The 18515-nt window shown below is 40.7% G+C and overlaps 1 protein-coding gene across 1 annotated transcript in view; it reads left to right on the top strand.

Annotated features, from left to right (window-relative positions):
• The window catches only part of LOC143132185 (uncharacterized), a 223345-nt gene that overhangs the window by 165102 nt on the left and 39728 nt on the right, over window positions 1–18515 (top strand). The window contains exons 44-48 of the mRNA XM_076291544.1: window positions 6184–6366; window positions 8742–8915; window positions 16473–16646; window positions 17038–17220; window positions 18127–18300. Of these exons, the coding sequence (XP_076147659.1) occupies window positions 6184–6366; window positions 8742–8915; window positions 16473–16646; window positions 17038–17220; window positions 18127–18300 (888 nt within the window). The remainder of the gene's footprint in view (window positions 1–6183; window positions 6367–8741; window positions 8916–16472; window positions 16647–17037; window positions 17221–18126; window positions 18301–18515) is intronic.

The following is an 18515-nucleotide window of genomic DNA, read 5'->3' as shown; positions in this document are numbered from 1 at the left end:
GGACGGAATGTCACGGAATTCAGTGTGCGTCCAAAGACTTTCACATTGATTGTGTGTATCACGTTTGGATAAGACCTTTCCATGAGAAGACATTGGCAATGTTGACAACTGGTGTCAGATTGGCCGTTGGCAGCCAATTGAAGAGATTAGGAAAGGAAATTAAATTACACCAGGTGTAAGTGTAGTGCCTATAGATGGAATGTCACAAAATTCAATGTGCATCCAAAGAATACTGATTGTGTGTACAAAGTTTGAATAGGATTGGGCCTTTACAAGAGGGTATTGGCAATAGAACCATAATTAAATGATAACATGTGCCAGCTGTAGTGCCCCCTATGGACAGAATTTCACGGAATTCAGTGTGCTTCCACAGAATGTGGTTATGATAAATTGAACCAAGTTTGACTAGGATTGGCCCTTTATAAGATAAGATATAAGCAATAGAATCATTATAGGCCACGCCCAAAAATGTATTGATGCATAACTTTGAAAGGGAGCGCTGAATCAAAAATGTGTTAGTCTTGGTCTGTAGATGATATGTGACCCTGCAAGGCGTAACCAGTTGTTTTGCGCACAGTGCTATTTTGAAAAAATCCACGATAAACAAACGTACGGGTTAATTCAGCATAATTCGACAGTATACAGTCTACGCTTTCATATTGTGAACAAATTTCACGGATAAACATACGTTTTGACTGTTAAACCCTGACTTTATTTAGGTGAAGATTAAACACATTAGCAGTCATTCCATTTGTCCACGCCGCTATAAGGTTTTACGGTAGAGCTAAAATGTAGCCTACTCATTAGGCTACTCGTTACTCAATGTGTAAGCTGTCTATCGTTCTTGGCAGATGTAACCGAATATGAATGTGAAAGACTTGCCTTTCAGGGCACGAACTGTCAAAAGCACAAACTTTTAGAAATATCCTGGCGTCATTTTACAGACCAGGAGGTTTTTCATTGTAGCACATTTGAAAAGTGGGCCTATAGCCTACACAATCTGTGTACATAGAACTTCTTCTCCCCTTACTTCCCCCGAAATGCATTAATTATATTCTATAGTGACACCTTATGACCGTCCCAGGTATTAACTAGGGGGCAGAAAAAGACACTCACTCGGTTGATAAAACTGACATAGTCAGTCATCCGCTTCAAAGTCACGCTACCGTAAGGCTAGTAATTGCTGTGTCCTCACACTATCGCACGTGACAATTTACTTAACCCTCTAACCGCCCATGTCGTAATATTGCGACAAGCGTCATTACTGAATAAAACAGACGATAGACGCGAGTACAGTGTAAAATCTCATTTGTACTCTTGACCACTAGTTGGCAGACACCCAGAGCTTCGATTCAAGCTCAACCTTTTTTTTCAAAGTTTTCAGGAAGCATGTGAAAACACGCGAGAAACACGCGAAGAAGAAGTGCATTTCCTCCATAACGCGGAAGCGATGCGGGCCATAGTTTTGCACAAATTGAAGCAGAAATACACCAAATGTTGAAAAAAAATTCACGTGTGATGAAGTCTTGGATCTGTTATTCACCTATTCTGATTCTGAAGGAGAATATCTGCCTTTTGGAGAATATGATCGATCGTCTATTGACTGATAGTCACGGTGCGTCTGTGAATGGAGGTACGTCTTTGCGACAGCGTCCACTAAGCATACCATGCTTATTTCGACCGATTTCGACCCTCTGCCCAACATAGCTGGAGGTGCCAGTGGCAATAGTGATGATAGTGTCCGTAATGGACGTGGTATAGACAGCAGGGGTTGTAAAAATAGGGCTCTGAAGAACTACAAAGTCACCCGCGATATGGAACTGATTTGACCAGGCTACTTTATTGTATAGTAGCATAGGGTTTGTGATTATAGTAATAGTTTACTATTGTTGGTTTACATGTGACTGTATTCCTGTCCATTTGTTATGTTGGTGAAATTACAAAAAAAGAAAGAAAAACTGCTCATATGTTCAACATCTAGTATTTACTGAAATGTGCATAATTCACGGTGGTTACCATCCAGTGACATCATAATATGCAAATTAGATGAGTAAATGTACCCCCTTCATAAACTTCTGTTCATACTAAATGATTTTCACATTTACAGTAGGACTTTATAGAGTTGGATGTCTCGAGACCGGTCTCGAGACCACTTTTACGTGGTCTCGGTCTTGTCACAGTCTCGACCGTCTTTGGTCTTGGTCTTGTCTTGGTCTCGGATCCCTCGGTCTTGTCTTGGTCTCATTGTCTTGGTCTTGCGGTCTCGGGTCGACATAGTGGTCGGGAGATTTGCAACAAATATGTCCATGATACAAAACATAACATTCGATAATGCAACATTAAATTATTTCGCCTTTCACGCCCTTCAAATGCAACCTTTCAAATGCAACCAATCAATGACATACATGTATTTTGTTGTGATTAAGAAACTGGCGCTCATCCAATCAAAAGACGCAAGTGTATAGCCAGCGCGAAACGTTAGGTTTATGTCGTAGCTGTCAGTCTCAGTCAGACCTAGTAATAATAATGTCAGCGAATTCCGCCATCATTAAATTTGCATTCACGGAACATAAAGAAAGAAGCATTCTGCAAAATGCAAGTTTTCCAAAGTCTCTCTCTCTCATCATTGTCATGCAATTGCTATAGCCTACATAGTTTATCTCACCCAGTCTACGAAAACATTTACAGTGAGTGAGCTCACAGTCACACACATTCATGACATGCTCTGTCTCTGCATTGTTCTGTCTGTAGTTGAAATAATACCTTCTTAAATTTAATTTAAACTGGGACTGAACCTCTTACCCCAGCAGGGTTCTCAAGTCTCACGCAATGGGCGTGAGACACGCGCAATTCAACAAGTTCACACGCTCACACACCACACCTTGCATTTCTCACGCAGAAATATTACTAGGGATGTCAAGGTATCTGCATAATTATTAGAGGAGGCGCAGGAATACGAGAGGATTTCTCGCAGGGTTCAGAACTAGCCCACCACTCACCAGCAAAATCAAAAAAATAAATAGCCACCGACATCCAATCAAAAAATAGTAGGCTATTCGTTGTATCCGGGTAAAATTCCAAAATAGCACATCCCCTCCCTACAACCACGTTATGCTTGTGTGGGGTTCCACGTTTAAGATTTCAAAACTGCACCAACATTCTTTTTATTCAGAAATTCAACTGTCATTTGGTAAACCAGCCTACTTATGGTACTTTACAGGGTGTGTAAATCAAGCCTTTTCACGAACATTTGGCCTAGCCTACTTTATGGCAAAATTATTTCTTATCTATAAACTAAACTAAACTGTCGGTCATTAAGAAAACCTAATGATTGTGTCGTTATAGCTTTGTGTAAGCCAGACATCAGCAACGTCATTTTACACGACCAATCACTCTCGTGGCTGCCTGCACTTTCCCTGTCGTCACGGCTGCAACTTTCGCACTCGTTTGTGCTTTTTAGCGCCGTGTTCATCAGGTCCCGGGACACCCATCTGATCCTCCATGGACCATGTCAACAATGAATGAAAATTAGCTTATTAACGAGTGTTATCAATTTGAGCGAGTATGCTACACATAGGCCTACATTTTTTTCTAAACATACAGGACTGCTGCAGACAATGAACTGCCAACCACCATAATGTATAATGAACTTGCTGTCCTCGGTTTCGGCATGCACATGCTTAGTCTAATGATTCAGTGACAATATAGGCTACTCAAGTGAATAAAGCAATTAGCCTAATAAATAAAATATTTGTCTCACTCAGTACATATAGGCCTACATCTCGTAAATTGGTGAGCCATAGAATATCCCAGCGTCACGATTATTATATTTCAAGATTCCAATCTATCCCACCTAAATATGAAAAGTTATTTCTACTGACATGCTTCCTGGTGACATAAAAAAACAAATGGTTTCCCTTGATAAGGCTGACATAAGAGACATAGGCTATGCATTATACTTTCCCAGACAAAAACAAGATATAGGATGTACAGTATAGATTACAATGACAAATTCAAGGTCTCAAAAGTTTAATGCTTCTTTCCAATTTTTTTTTTATAATTAGTGAGTGAGTGCACCCCCCCCCCCCCTAATCTCACTCCAAGCTGAGCTCAAAACTTGAGAACCCTGTCCCAGTATGCTGCTCTTATTCCATTGATGCAAGTTATGGTGTAACACCAGAGACTTTCTAATGTGGAGACACAGCACTCAAAAAATCCTCCATAGAAATGCATGGGGCAAGTTTGCAACGCCAATATGGCCGTTGTCTACACATATCCCACCCCTTCCTCGCCAAAATGTCGACATGTGTAAACATTGAGCGAATCATGTGGTGTGAGTTGACTACTTTGAGCCAATTATGTGCTGTGTTGTGCAGACATTGTGCCAATCATGTGTTGTGAACTCGACACTGGAGCACGGTTGGTGTGGTGAAGCCTTGCGCAAGCGCATTTCTGCTGAATAGGATGCCCGATGAGTACCCAAAAAGCGTTGCAATATGGCCGCCGAGTGGAGGGACATGCCTAAAAGGACTTTGGTAACACTAGCTCGTTAGCTGTTTTTTTTTTTTTTTTTTGGTCTCGGTCTTGGTCTCGGTCTCGTCTCGACTTTGTCTTGGTCTTGACTCAGTCTGTCTTGGCCTTGGTCTCGTCTTGGTCTCGGTCTTAATACCCTCTGGTCTTGGTAGTGTCTTGGTCTCGGTTTAGGCGGTCTTGACTACAAGTCTAGGACTTTATCTCTGACCACTTGCAAGCCATGGCCTTTTGAAATTGTTATGTACAAATCCAATTTATTCTTTTTAAAACCCTGGCGGCTAAAGGGTTAAAAAGGTGATTTTTCTCCTCTTATGGCCTATTGCATACATGGGCAACATACGGCCCGCGGGCCACATCCGGCCCGTGGGCTTTCCCTGACCGGCCCGCGTAAGGTCCGTGAAAGAACAATAGTCAAGAGCCTAGCATAGAGATAATGCACGCAAATCAATATCGTTGCTTTTATTTTGAAAGCGACTGCTATTTGTACGCCCATACATTTGTGCGTGGATGCATACGATGTAAACACCCTCACTGATGTGCTGGTGAATATAATTTATGCTTTTGCGTCGACACAATGCAGTTGCCTTTAAGTCAGCGTAAACCTTTCAAAGTTTTGTGTCTCTCTGCATCGCTCACCACCGCAAAGGTTGTCAGAACGAACTCATGCTGTTTGTTGGTGATACGAAGTGTTAATTTCAAAACGTTACTGGCAGATAGACAGTTTACATTCGGATAACCCCGTCACTGTACCCAAAATATGTCTGAGTTTATTTGCAAAGCTTATAGTGAACTAGTATGATGCTACTACCCACAGGTTGCTTGAAGCAGCCGGCTCAACACACAGGGCGAGTTGACCAATCACAGTGCATAAAGTTAAAGCAAAAACATAGCCTACATTTTTAAAATAGTTTTCTTTGTGCATGTTGATTAACTAATGACAGCCTACTATTGTCTGCTCCACATTTTCATAGTCTAATTCTGCATAGAGTTAATTTAATGATGGTAATGATTTAATGATGAAATATTGCTGAGTGTTGGTGGCACAGGCCTATGGTTGTGTGACTCCTTCACATTTTCATGGCCTAGCCTAATTATATAGATATTGCAGTACTTTTTTATATCAGTCTTTGAAAACTGAAAAAGAAAATGTCAATGTCAAAAAATCTTTTTCGAGAATGAGGATTAAATACTGGACATAGATTAAATAGCCTATTGCTGTTTTTCCTTGGTCTCCCTCACATTTTCATCTGTTTTTACGAGTAGTAAACAAAACCATATGATTTACTTAATGTTATACAAGAATAGAATAGAATTGGACAGAATTGAGTTCAGACTTGAGTTCGGTATTTTGGGTCCGGCCCTCCTCAACAGTCCCAGTTTGTCATGTGGCCCCTTGGGGAAATTAGTTGCCCACCCCTGGCGTATTGTGACAGGAGAACCATGCTAACTATGGATGTGGTTGTCTTAGCGATACTTTTCGCAATACCCTCGATATACATATCGTTGGAAAGCTTAGTCAATGGCCGTTCATGTGAGCACATTAATTGAATTTTGTACATTTGGCAGTAATCACAGACAATCAGCAGCCATTTAAAATGCACATTTGTTCTTATGATGCTCTAATGCAACAATGAAATTTCTCTTTTCTAGACTTTCAGACTGTTGTATAACAGGAAAAGGATATGCAGCTCTGGCTTCAGCTTTGAAAACAAACCACTCACACCTAGTACAGCTGGACCTGAGAGGAAATGACCCTGGAGACTCAGGAGTGAAGCTGATCAATGATTTTAACAATTTAGTTAATAATACAAAATGTAAACTTAAGACATTGAGGTGAGAGAATTTCATTAAAATCAAATAAATAAAATCAAATGAATAATGTTCAATGTGTGGCAGAATGTGAAGAATAGGTGTAATGAAAATAATCTAGTCAAAACAACCAGTTAAACTAGAAATGCAAATCCAAGGAATTACCAGTGCATGAAAATGCTAAAGTTGTGATGTAAAATATCATGTATAGTTAAAACAGATAATACAGAGATGGTTACTACGGTGATGCTAGGATAGACATGGTGGTTGCATAGCTTAATAAAAGTTGATAGTTTAAAAGTAGACTGTTTAAAAGCTGAATGTAGATAGTTTAAAAGTTGTTGATAGACAGTAGATAGTTTAAAAGTTGTTGATAGACAGCTAGTTTAATAGATAGTTTAATGATAGTTTAAAAGTAGACCGTTTAAAAGTTGAAGGTAAATAGTTTAAAAGTTGTTGACAGACTGGAAGTTGAATGAATGTTGATATTCAAATAGTTTAATGGCTGTGTATAGGTAGATATTTGACGGTAACTGAAAGTTGGAGTGGCTGTAATGTTTGCTAGCAGTTATGCTAAGATTTTTAACTATGCTAACCATGCTACTTAGCTAATGTTTTATAGCAGTGCTAGCAATGCTAACCTGCTAACCATGCTACTTAGCTAACGTTTTCTAGCAGTTTAATGAATGTTGATATTCAAATAGTTTAATGGCTGTGTATAGGTAGATATTTGACGATAACTGAAAGTTGGAACGGCTCTAATGTTTGCTAGCAGTTATGCTAAGATTTTTAATTCTGCTAACCATACTACTTAGCTAATGTTTTATAGCAGTGCTAGCAATGCTAACATGTTAACCATGCTACTTAGCTAACTTAACTAACATTTTCTAGCAGTTTTGCTAAACATGCTAACTATGCTAACAATGTTAGCATGCTAACTATGTTAACCATGTTACTTAGCTAACCTAGCTAATCATTTTTAGCAGTTTTGCTAAAAATGTTAACTAACATGTTAGCATGTTAACTATGCTAACCATGTTACTTAGCTAACTTAGCTAATCATTTTTAGCAGTTTTGCTAAAAATGCTAACTAACATGGTAGCGTGCTAACTATGCTAACCATGTTACTTAGCTAATCATTTTTTAGCAGTTATGCTAACTATGCTAACTAGCATGTTAACATGCTAGCATGCTAACTATGCTAACCATGTTACTTAGCTAACCTAGCTAATCATTTTTAGCAGTTTTGCTAAAAATGTTAACATGCTAACTATGCTAACCATGCTAACTAGCTACAGTGGGTAGGAGTCATAGTTGATGACAAGTGTTGACATAGCTGATGACAAGTTAAAAGTTGTTGATAGACAGCTAGTTTAATAGATAGTTTAATAATAGTTTAAAAGTTGTTGATAGACAGCTAGTTTAAAAGTAGACCGTTTAAAAGTTGAATGTAAAAAGTTCAGTAGTTTAATGGGTTACATTGTTTAACAGTGGATTATTGTAGTGATGACTTTTATTTTGAAACAGTTTTGGGCAGAGGAAACAGTTGAATAGGATGTGTAGTCTTAATTGACCCAGATTGTATGCTTAAAGGGACACCAGGCAACGTTTCGTGTTAATTACTCATCTTCGTAAGTCGGTATATGGTTAAATGACTCATTACAGGGCGAATGAAGTCTCTTTCGCCCGCCCCTACTGCCTGTAGGAAGAATATCCCGCTTGCAAGTTCAGTGTATCGTACCCTGCGACCGAAGCAGTTTCAGTTTCCATCCTGCATCCACAGCACAGAGGGAGGCTAACGAAACGCTAGCGATTGTTGCAAACAATAATGGCAGAGCCGGCGAAGAAGCCGTCAAGAAACCCTTGAGGGAAGATGCAAAGAAAAGGAAAAGAGCTTCAGATCGAGCGAGGGGGAGTTTCGTAGAGAAAAAGCATCAGGCTTGCCTGGTGTCCCTTTAAAGCCTGAGGCTGCAGGTGGCCTGAACACCTGCCATAGGATTCTAATTGCTTAATGGCCGTATTATGATGTCACAATCGGCAATGTTAAAGTTTAAAAAGTATAAAAGTTTCAAAGTTGAAAAGACATAGCAGCTTGGTCCGTTTGAATACCTACGTTACAAAGTTTGAATGAAGTTTCTAAGTTAAACTGTTCAAGAAAAATAGCGTACGGAAAAAGTGGTAAGCGGAATAATAATAATAAGTTGTTGTTGCCTAGGAAGAACAGTACAGTGCATTTTCATGCACTGTAAAAAGTGAATCTAGTTAATTCAATTAGATTGTGTAGGGTTGTAGGTGTATTCTTTAATGTCTTTCCTGTTTTTTTTTTCTCTGTAATATTTAAAACATATTGTGGAAGTACATAGTTAATGAATGATCGTTGACATCAATGTACTCTACAGGTTGCTGAAGACTGATGCTGCAGAGAAAGCCTATAATTATCTGACCAAACTTGTAGGTACAAACCCCTTACTCCTGACAGAGCTGGATCTGAGTGCCGAGAAACCAGGAGACTCAGGAGTGAAGCTGTTCTGTTCTCTACTGGAGGATTCACATTGCAAACTGGGAAAGATTATGTATGAAATCCGATTCATGTCAACAGTTGCTTCCCTCAATAAAGAACAGATGGCAATTATTATGTAACAGAAATGTGACCAGGCATGGCAAAACCAGGCACATGTCTCCCCAGAGACATTTTGAGTTATTCACAGATTCTGAAAGTGTAGTTTCAAAGCTATCCAATGATGTCTCAGTCATGGTGATCTGATAATATTTGAATAAGTTGTAGCCATTTTAAAGTATACACATCTCAAAGCTACAAGCTGAGAAATCAGGGTTTTCAATTTGACTACTTTCTCCCTCAATCCATGGGAAGGGAACACAATGGTCCTCATTTACATGACATTAAGATCAACCCTCCCCCTGTCACAGCCTGCAGTGCTAATGACCCATCGAAACTATCTGTAATGGGTTACAGAACCAGCTAGTAGCAATGAATAAAGTAGTCAAACATGAGACATGAGATCACGTTTGCAAACCATGTTTTCAATGGACACCCAGTGCAAGGCACCAGGTTGGCAATGGATTTAGCAGGTTTAGCAATGGATAAAATAGTCTAAAACGCGAACTAAACAAACATGAGATCACGTTTGCAAACCCAGTTAATTTGAATGCACACACGATGCAAGGCACCCTGCCATGAGTCAAAACAAGACATTCTCGCATTATTCAAATTAATTGCCCACCGAAACTATCTGTAATGGGTTTTGGCTAGTAGCCTATGGTGCCAATAGCTAACGACAGTAGGCCTACGTTAGCTAGTAGCAATGGATAAAGTTTCTAAGATTAAGTGTTAGTATAATTTGTATTTTTGTAATTTGTATTTTAGTATATTTTTACATATTGTATTAAGTGTTAGTATAATTTATATTTTAGTATATTTAGCATATTCTTTATCTTCTACTGTCCTTACTGCTTAGTTGTGTTTTTATATTATATACTTTAATTACTCTTTCTGCTGTTAAAGAATGTGTTTGTGTTGTATGTATGTAAAGATCAGACGTGACTAGCTCCTTATAATATCGGAGCACCTCTCAGGTAATCAGACAACAACTGCAGTGAGTTGGGAGAGAGAAAGGAAGAACACATAGGCTACTACTGGCCAATCCTCTCCAATTGTTTACAATTGGACTCTGGGCGTTTGGAAACAGCTGAGGGAGGAGGCTACTTGAAACTGCGAGTTTCGGTCGGTGTGAGCGAGCGGACTTTCAGTTGACAGTAATTAACACCCTTTTGAACAATCTAAGCTGTGCGAACGTCAGAGGGCGGTCTACGCTGATTCATCATTAGTGAGACACAAGGACAGCTGCAGGCAATTCCTGTCAGCATAACAATAGAGGCTGTAGCTGAAGCGTCTGCGTAAGCGTCAGCCCTCGTTTCAGCCGTCCTCGTGTAAGACGGACGCGGTCAAGACAAGCAAGTTTACCTGTGCAAGTTCACCGAGCACAGGCACCGAAAAAGGCAAAAATGTGCCATTCCACCATATCTGTTATCACCGGCCATCGCAGAAAACGGCATCATGCCAAAAGGGGCAGAAATCGCCTTAACCTACAGCAACTTAAACGGTCCTCACCTACAGAAACCTCTTTCTCCATGGGCTTGTGGAACTGTCAATCCGCAGTCAACAAAACGGACTTCATAGCTGGCTATGCCAACCATCTTTCGTTGGAACTCCTTGCTCTCACTGAGACTTGGATCAAACCAGAGAACACAGCCACCCCGGCTGCACTCTCCAGTAACCTTACACTATCCCACACCCCTCGTCCATCTGGACGAGGAGGTGGGACGGGCCTGCTGATGTCCAACAAATAGAAATTCACCCCGCTACTGCCTTCAAACAAATATGTCTCATTCGAATTCCATGCCATCACAGTGATCGCCCCAGCAAAACTCTACGTGCTGGTCATCTACCGCCTTCCAGGCCAACTAGGCGACTTTTTGGACGAACTTGACACTCTGCTGTCCTCCATCCCTGAGCATGACTGTCCGCTTCTTGTTCTCGGCGATATCAACATCCACTTAGATGCCCCAGGCTCAGCTGACTTTCTGGCCCTGATCCACTCCTTTGACCTCAAACTGGTTCAAAGCCCACCGACACACAAAGCTGGCAAAGAGCTTGACTTGATCTTCACTCAGAACTGCAGCACAGACACCCTCACGGTGACGCCTCTCCATCTTTCTGACCACTTCTTCATCCAGTTCAACGTCAGCCTGACAGAACAGCCTCCGGCTCCTCAGCCGATGGTCACGTTCCGCCGCAACATCCGGAACCTGTCTCCAACGCACTTCTCCTTTATGGTTGCCTCCGGTCTACCTCCACTCAACACCTTCTCCTCTCTGGAGGTTAATGAGGCCACAGACTCGCTCTGCTCCACACTGAGCTCGTGTCTAGACGAGCTGTGCCCTCTTACCACAAGGCCAGCTCGATCCAAACACTCTCATCCATGGCTAAATGATACCCTCCGATCGCAGCGCACCAAACTCAGAGCCGCGGAGAGGAAATGGCACAAATCCAAACTAACTGATGACCTCAAAAACTACCAGACACTCCTGACCTCCTTCTCAGCCAGCATCACTGCTGCTAAGACGGCTTTCTACAATGACAAAATCAACAGCGCTACAGACACTCGAAAGCTTTTTTCAACCTTCAAATCGCTACTCAACCCTCAGATGCCTCCTCCTCCATCCAGCCTTACTGCAGATACCCTCGCCTCATTTTTTACAAACAAAGTGGCGGCAATCAGCAGTCAATTCTCTACATGCCCACTCAACGCATCTGACTCAGATACCGCACTCCTACAACCTCTAGGGACTGCTAGATCATCTTTTTCAGCATTCACGCCTCTCTCCGAGAATGAAGTATCTAGACTCCTGACATGCAGCCGTCCTACCACATGCTCGCTGGACCCTATACCTACGAGCCTACTTCAGTCCATCAGCCCGACCATCGCACCAGCTATCACACACGTGATCAATGCCTCGCTAACCTCCGGCACATTTCCAACAGCGTTCAAAATGGCCCCGGTAACACTGTTACTTAAGAAAGCTTCTCTCAACCCTGCTCAAGTCGAGAACTACCGCCCTGTCTCACTCCTGCCTTTCCTATCCAAAGGCATTGAACGAGCAGTCTCCAAACAGGTCTGTGAGTAGGCGCTTTCTCCCCTCCTCACTGTTTTTAAAGATTGTATTGCTTGTGTTTGAATTATGGTCATTTTATGAATATTTGCTATGTCTAACGAACTTCTTTGAATGCTATGGACAATTTCGAACTCTTGCTTGAACGCACTCTGCATCGCGGAAGCCCTGCGAGAGCAGGAGTGCCAATGAGAGACATTGAGCCCCTTGCACGCACACCCACAGGCACGCGCGCGCGCGCACACACACACACACACACACACACACACACACACACACACACACACACACACACACACACACACACACACGTGCACACACACACACCCACACACGCTCACACAGTCGGCGCAGCACAAAGTTTGTGTAACACCAAGCACACTGCCTGCTTACGAACAGAGACAATTGTTTGCCTGTCATCTTTGGGTTTCCGCGAGTGAAACGCCAACACGGAAGTTAGCGCTGGCTGCGCTAACAGTACCAAACCAGCCGCTACAAGTCTCCATACTTATACAGCCCTGAAACATCTCATGCATACGGGTGAGGTACCCACTCGCATGTAACACTGCACACACCACATTATCTCCCTGGTCATCATAAACAAAACGCCATACTTACCCTCTTGTGTTCCTCCACCTTCAGTCTCCACTGCCAAATGGAAGCATGCGCCATTTGAGTAGTATTTGTAATGCCATCTTGACTTTGGGTATGGGGAATGATGTTGCGAAGGGAGGTTTGGAAGTGTGCTTTGTGTTGCTATGCATCGGTTGAATGTTATATGTTTATGGGCTTTAGGTGTAGCGTAGCCAAGATGTGTGGGATGTGTTTGAGGTACATGTTATTGTTTGTGTTTGATGACTTAAACTGTGGTTGTGTACAAATATGATTGTGATAATGGTACAGTCCAATCATGTGTGTAGTCAATTATCTTGTTAGCCAATCATGGTGTGTCTGAGCATAGTAGGACTGTGTATAAAAACCCTGTTCAGTTTGTGTTGTGGGTTGAGGGTGTAAAGAGCTGACAACCGGATAGAGCTCTGCTGAAAGTAAGTGGCCATTTGAACTTAGTCTGAAACTATAGTATTTTGATTTGGTGCCTTCTCTTTTTGTATTTTGCCATTTTTGATTACCTTTGGACTTTTGATATATTTTTGGACTTTGCTATATTTTGCCATTTTGGATTATTTTTGCTTTTTGCTATTTTTGAACTCTTTTTCTCTTTTTTTGTCTGTTTCGATGGTGGAGGACTAACTGGCACTGTACAAATAAATACACTGGCAATTTTGAAATACAATTTTTCCTGCATTCTTGACATTTTTTCCCCTTCTCTCTGATTTCCAAACCGCAACGCTATCCTGGCAAGTGAGGTGGCCACCCGGTCACTCACAAGGTCTCTGACTTCCTTTCACAGAACAACCTTCTGGATCCAAATCAGTCTGGGTTCAAAAGCGGCCACTCTACCGAAACGGCTCTGCTGTCTGTAACAGAAGCCTTAAAAGAAGCCAGGGCAACCGCTCGGTCATCAGTACTCATTCTGCTTGACTTATCGGCTGCCTTTGACACGGTTAATCACCGCATCCTTCTCTCTATACTCGCTAACATGGGAATCTCCGGTTCTGCTCTCTCCTGGTTTGAATCCTACCTCACAGGACGCTCGTTTAACGTATCATGGCTTGGTCAGCTATCTGCACCTCACCATCTCACCACAGGGGTCCCCCAGGGCTCAGTACTGGGCCCCCTTCTCTTTGCTATCTACACCACCTCCTTGGGACAGATTATCCGTTCGCATGGCTTCTCATACCACTGCTATGCAGACGACACACAGCTCTATCTGTCCTTTCCACCTGATGACCCCTTGGTTGTAGCACGGATCTCAGATTGCCTCTCAGACATAGCTACATGGATGAAGGCACACCACCTCCAGCTGAACCTCTCAAAGACTGAACTGCAGCTAAACCTACCATACACCACGACATCAACATCAAATTTGACTCCCTGTCTGTTTCACCTACCAGGACTGCAAGAAATCTAGGAGTTGTTCTCGACAACCAACTAAACTTCTCAGATCATGTTGCCTCAGTCGCCCGGTCATGCCGTTTCGCACTCTACAATATACGGAAAATCAGGACTTACTTAACTCAAGATGCCACCCAACTTCTGGTTCAGGCAATAGTCATCTCACGACTCGACTACTGCAACGCCCTCCTAACAGGTCTCCCAGCCTGCGCATTGAAACCACTTCAGATGATCCAGAACACGGCGGCGCGCCTGGTCTACAACCAACCCAAGAGGGCACATGTTACCCCGCTACTCATCCAGCTACATTGGCTACCTATGGCGGCCCGCATCAAATTCAAGGCTCTAACGCTTGCCTACAAAGTAGTCTCCGGTTCTGCTCCCACCTACTTGAATGCCTTCATACAGACATACGCTACCTCCAGACCGCTGCGCTCCTCAGACGAACGACGTCTAGCTCTACCTCCGGTACGCTCAGGCCAATCCAAACTTTTCTCATCTGTTGTTCCTCGTTCGTGGAACACACTGCCAGTTCCTACAAGGGCAGGGACATCCCTCTCCATTTTCAAAAAACTCCTAAAGACCCAGCTCTTTAGAGAACATCTCCTCTCATAGCAACACTCACAACAAGTCTTGCTGATCCTAGCACTCACCAGCCGTCTTAAACTGACACGTAACTGTTAAAAACAGCACTCACTGATGCACTTATTCTTACTGTACTCTAATGTTTTTTAAATTGTCCTAATATTGTTGAGAATTGCTCTAAAACTTAAACTGTTTACCATGTTGTTAGTCGCTTTGGTTAAAAATGCGTCAGCCAAATGTAATGTAATGTAATGTAATGTATGCTGCTGAGACCTTGAATTTCCCCTGGGGATCAATAAAGTATCTATCTATCTATCTATCTAAACTTTATCACCGTCAAATGTAACTGTGGAAATAGCATCTGATATCTTACGATCTACGAGAGATTCTTCCTCGTTGTAATTATCTTCAGCTAAGGTCAGCTCTAGATTAGGGATGTTCTCCAATGTAATGAAGTCGCCTTCATCATCGCCTTAGCTAACAACAGTAGGCCTACATTAGCTAGTAGCAATGGATAAAGTTTCTAACACACAAACTTTATCCCCGTCAAATGTAACGGTGGAAATAGCATCTGATATCTTACGATCTATGAGAGATTCTTCCTCGTTGTAATTATCTTCGGCTAAGGTCAGCTCTAGATTAGGGATGTTCTCCAATGTAATGAAGTCGCCTTCATCATCAGATTCAGGTCATCTGCAATCCGCTGTGCTTTGTCCATCTCCATTCCAATTGTAAACAAACAGCATGCTGGTTCAGTAAGTAGCCATGAGGTTACTTCTAGCATACAGCTGATTGGCCGACAAAACGAAAGAGCACTAATAGTCACGCCCAATTCAAACGCTGGTTTACTTCCTGAAACTTAACCATTTTCAAAGACAAAATATACACTTTTAAAGCAACCAATGCTGTTATCTGAAACATGGAATTGCTTATTTAGGACTTCAACTTGCACATTCTGCAAAAAAACGAAAATAACTAATTTTGAAAAAAAAAACTTCAAAGTCGTTTTTCGCGACTTGCGTCTCTGCGACTTGAGCCTGGTTTTGCCATGCCAGGTCACAAATGTTTATTTTCTAAGCTCAGCAGTATATGAATATATTTCATCTTGTGTTGTAACAATTGATGTAACTTCCACAGAAACTAGAATTTTGCTCAGTGTTGTGAATACTGCAATCTGCAAGAAACTTAAGTTAGTGGTTTGACTTTCCATCCATTTACAAATCGTGTAATACGTGTTCTTTTAACACAGAATAGGTAATATTGGGTTCGTCAAACTGACCGAAGTGTTCTTGTTTTACTGTTGCTGGTCATGTGTACCATACAGTATATGCAGTAACCAACAGAAAACATTGCAAAGTGTTGGGATATACAATTGTTCAATTTAATTGTCAAGATAAACCAAAACCTCATGGTACATCTGTCAATTCAGGCCATTTTAGAGTTAGTTTCTTTTACCTTTCCTCTTCACTAATTCCATGTTTTTAGTTTATGAAATATAGATAGATTATTCACATGCGGGTGATATATTACAAGTTTTTGTAGGTTTCACAAAACATCAGTGAACATAGAATTAGTCTCAGTGAAACACTGTCATTCTGTCTTGGTTACATGTGAATTGTGTTAATAAATTAGCATTTTTGTCTAGTCTAGAGTTTATGTCAGTGCTGGTGACAACTCTGTTCTGGTTCAAGCACACTACTTATATGAGCATATGATATGCAAGAATATGAATTTGGGTGTTTTGATATGCTATTTATGCCACTGCATGGGCGTCAGTTGTGGACGGAGGCATTATGTTGTTGGGTTATCTGAAACTTTCTCCTTTCTTCTCTCTCCAGGCTTAATGGCAGCAGTGTAACAGCAGAAGGCTGTGCAGCACTGACTAAAGCTCTCAGATCAAACCCCTCACACCTGATAGAGCTGAATCTGAGTGGAAATGAACTAGGAGACTCTGGAGTGAAGCACATCTCTGCTCTACTGAAGAAACCAGACTGTAAATTAAAGAAACTGGAGTGAGTTATGACAGAAAATAGGAATAATATAACTAGTATTATAAATCTGCAGTTTGATTTTAATATTGATCCCTGTAAAATCAGGTTGTTACAGAGCATAGAGAGAACTTGATTAATTTACAATTAGACAATTTCATAATGAAAACACATGCAGTACATCCATATTGGTGTTTTTCAGATAATTTCATAACCCTAAATAACAGTACTCAATAATCATTAGGTTTAAAATATGCAGTGTATATATATATATATATATATATATATATAATGTTGTGGAAAAGTTTTTTTTTTCTGCAATTTATTTCAAAATGGAAACTGTCATTATAGATTGATTACATATAAAGTAAATATTTATATTTCAAGCATTTTATTGTTTTAATCTTGATGACAGACTTTCAGACTGTGGTGTAAAAGGGGGAGGATATGCAGCTCTGGCCTCAGCTCTGAAATCAAACTCCTCACACCTGGTAGAGCTGGACCTGAGAGGAAACAACCCTGGAGACTCTGGAGTGAAGCTGATCACTGACTTCTATAATTTAATTAAAGATACAAACTCTAAACTTCAGACCTTGAAGTGAGATGTTGTTATGATTAATGTCAATGATTAACTGAATTAAAGGCGCAGTCAGGGATTTTTGTGCACGATTTCAAGCTATTAAATTTTTTTTATCACATTCAGCAATCTTCTCCACATGACCGCTAGCTGCCCATTCCGTGATTACAATATAAAAAATCTCGGTCTCAGTAGGCAGCCCAGGCTCCAAAAACTATGAACAAACAAAGTTGGTGCAGCCTGAACCCAAACAAAAACAAAACCCTGCGTGGAATTTCTCTGGAAAGTGTACGTGATTTTGCACAAAAGCGTCTGCTAATGAATGTAAACATAAACATAAACATAAACACAAACAAACGCGTCTGCCTGTGAAATCCCTGACTGTGCCTTTAATTATTTACAAGTTGCACGTTTGTGTTGAGAGAATGTGAATTACAGATTTTAAAATACTTAAAAGCACCATTAGAGTTTTTTTTAAAGCTATATATGAGTTATGTATCTATTTATGATTGATAAACCCTGAGGTGAAAGAATTTTATATTATACATATTCTATCCAAGTAATAATTTACAATTTGTGTGCCTTCCTCAAAACAGATTTGAAAATAAATCAATAAATGATGTGGATTTCCACAATTTTAGAGATGAAAGGCAAATAAATAATAAATAAAAAGCACAAAATATATGTATCAAATCATAGTATAATTATATATGTTGATGTATTACACACATATAAATAGTGACTGAAATAAAATGTTAGATTGTTTCTTTATTTTAGGAAAGAAATGTAATAGCAAAATATGGCAGTTACTTAAATGACTAAACATCAGAGCTGATACTTGTATATGATATCTCTTTTGAATATGTGAAAAGACTGTCAGCAGACTGTCATTTACTGATTACATTAATATATTCTTTCTCTTTACAGGTTGTTGAAGAGTGATGCTGCAGAGAAAGCTTGTGCTCATCTGACTTCAGTTGTAGGTACAAACCCCTTACTGCTGACAAAGCTGGATCTGAGTGGAATGAAACCAGGAGACTCAGGAGTGAAGCAGTTCTGTTCTCTACTGGAGGATTCCCACTGCAAACTGGAAAAAATAATGTATGGAATCTGATTTATTTCAAGAGTAGCTTCTCTCAATAAAGAACAGATGGCAGTCATTATGTAACAGATTTTTTTTTCTAAACTCGGCAGTATATTATTATATTTAATCTTGTGTTGTAACAATTTATATAGCTTCCACAGAAACTAGAATTTTGCTCACACTCAGTTGTTGTGAATACCCGAAGCAAAGATAATGTTATGAACTCTCCCTA

The sequence above is a fragment of the Alosa pseudoharengus genome, unplaced genomic scaffold (assembly GCF_046254945.1).
Source record: "Alosa pseudoharengus isolate Yale_2024_CS ecotype anadromous, Long Island Sound unplaced genomic scaffold, YU_APseudo_1.1 YU_APseudo_1.1_scf_19, whole genome shotgun sequence".
Taxonomy (NCBI): Eukaryota; Metazoa; Chordata; class Actinopteri; order Clupeiformes; family Clupeidae; genus Alosa; species Alosa pseudoharengus.
The sequence above is the reverse complement of the archived record's forward strand: the minus strand, read 5'-3'. Positions and strand labels throughout refer to the sequence as shown.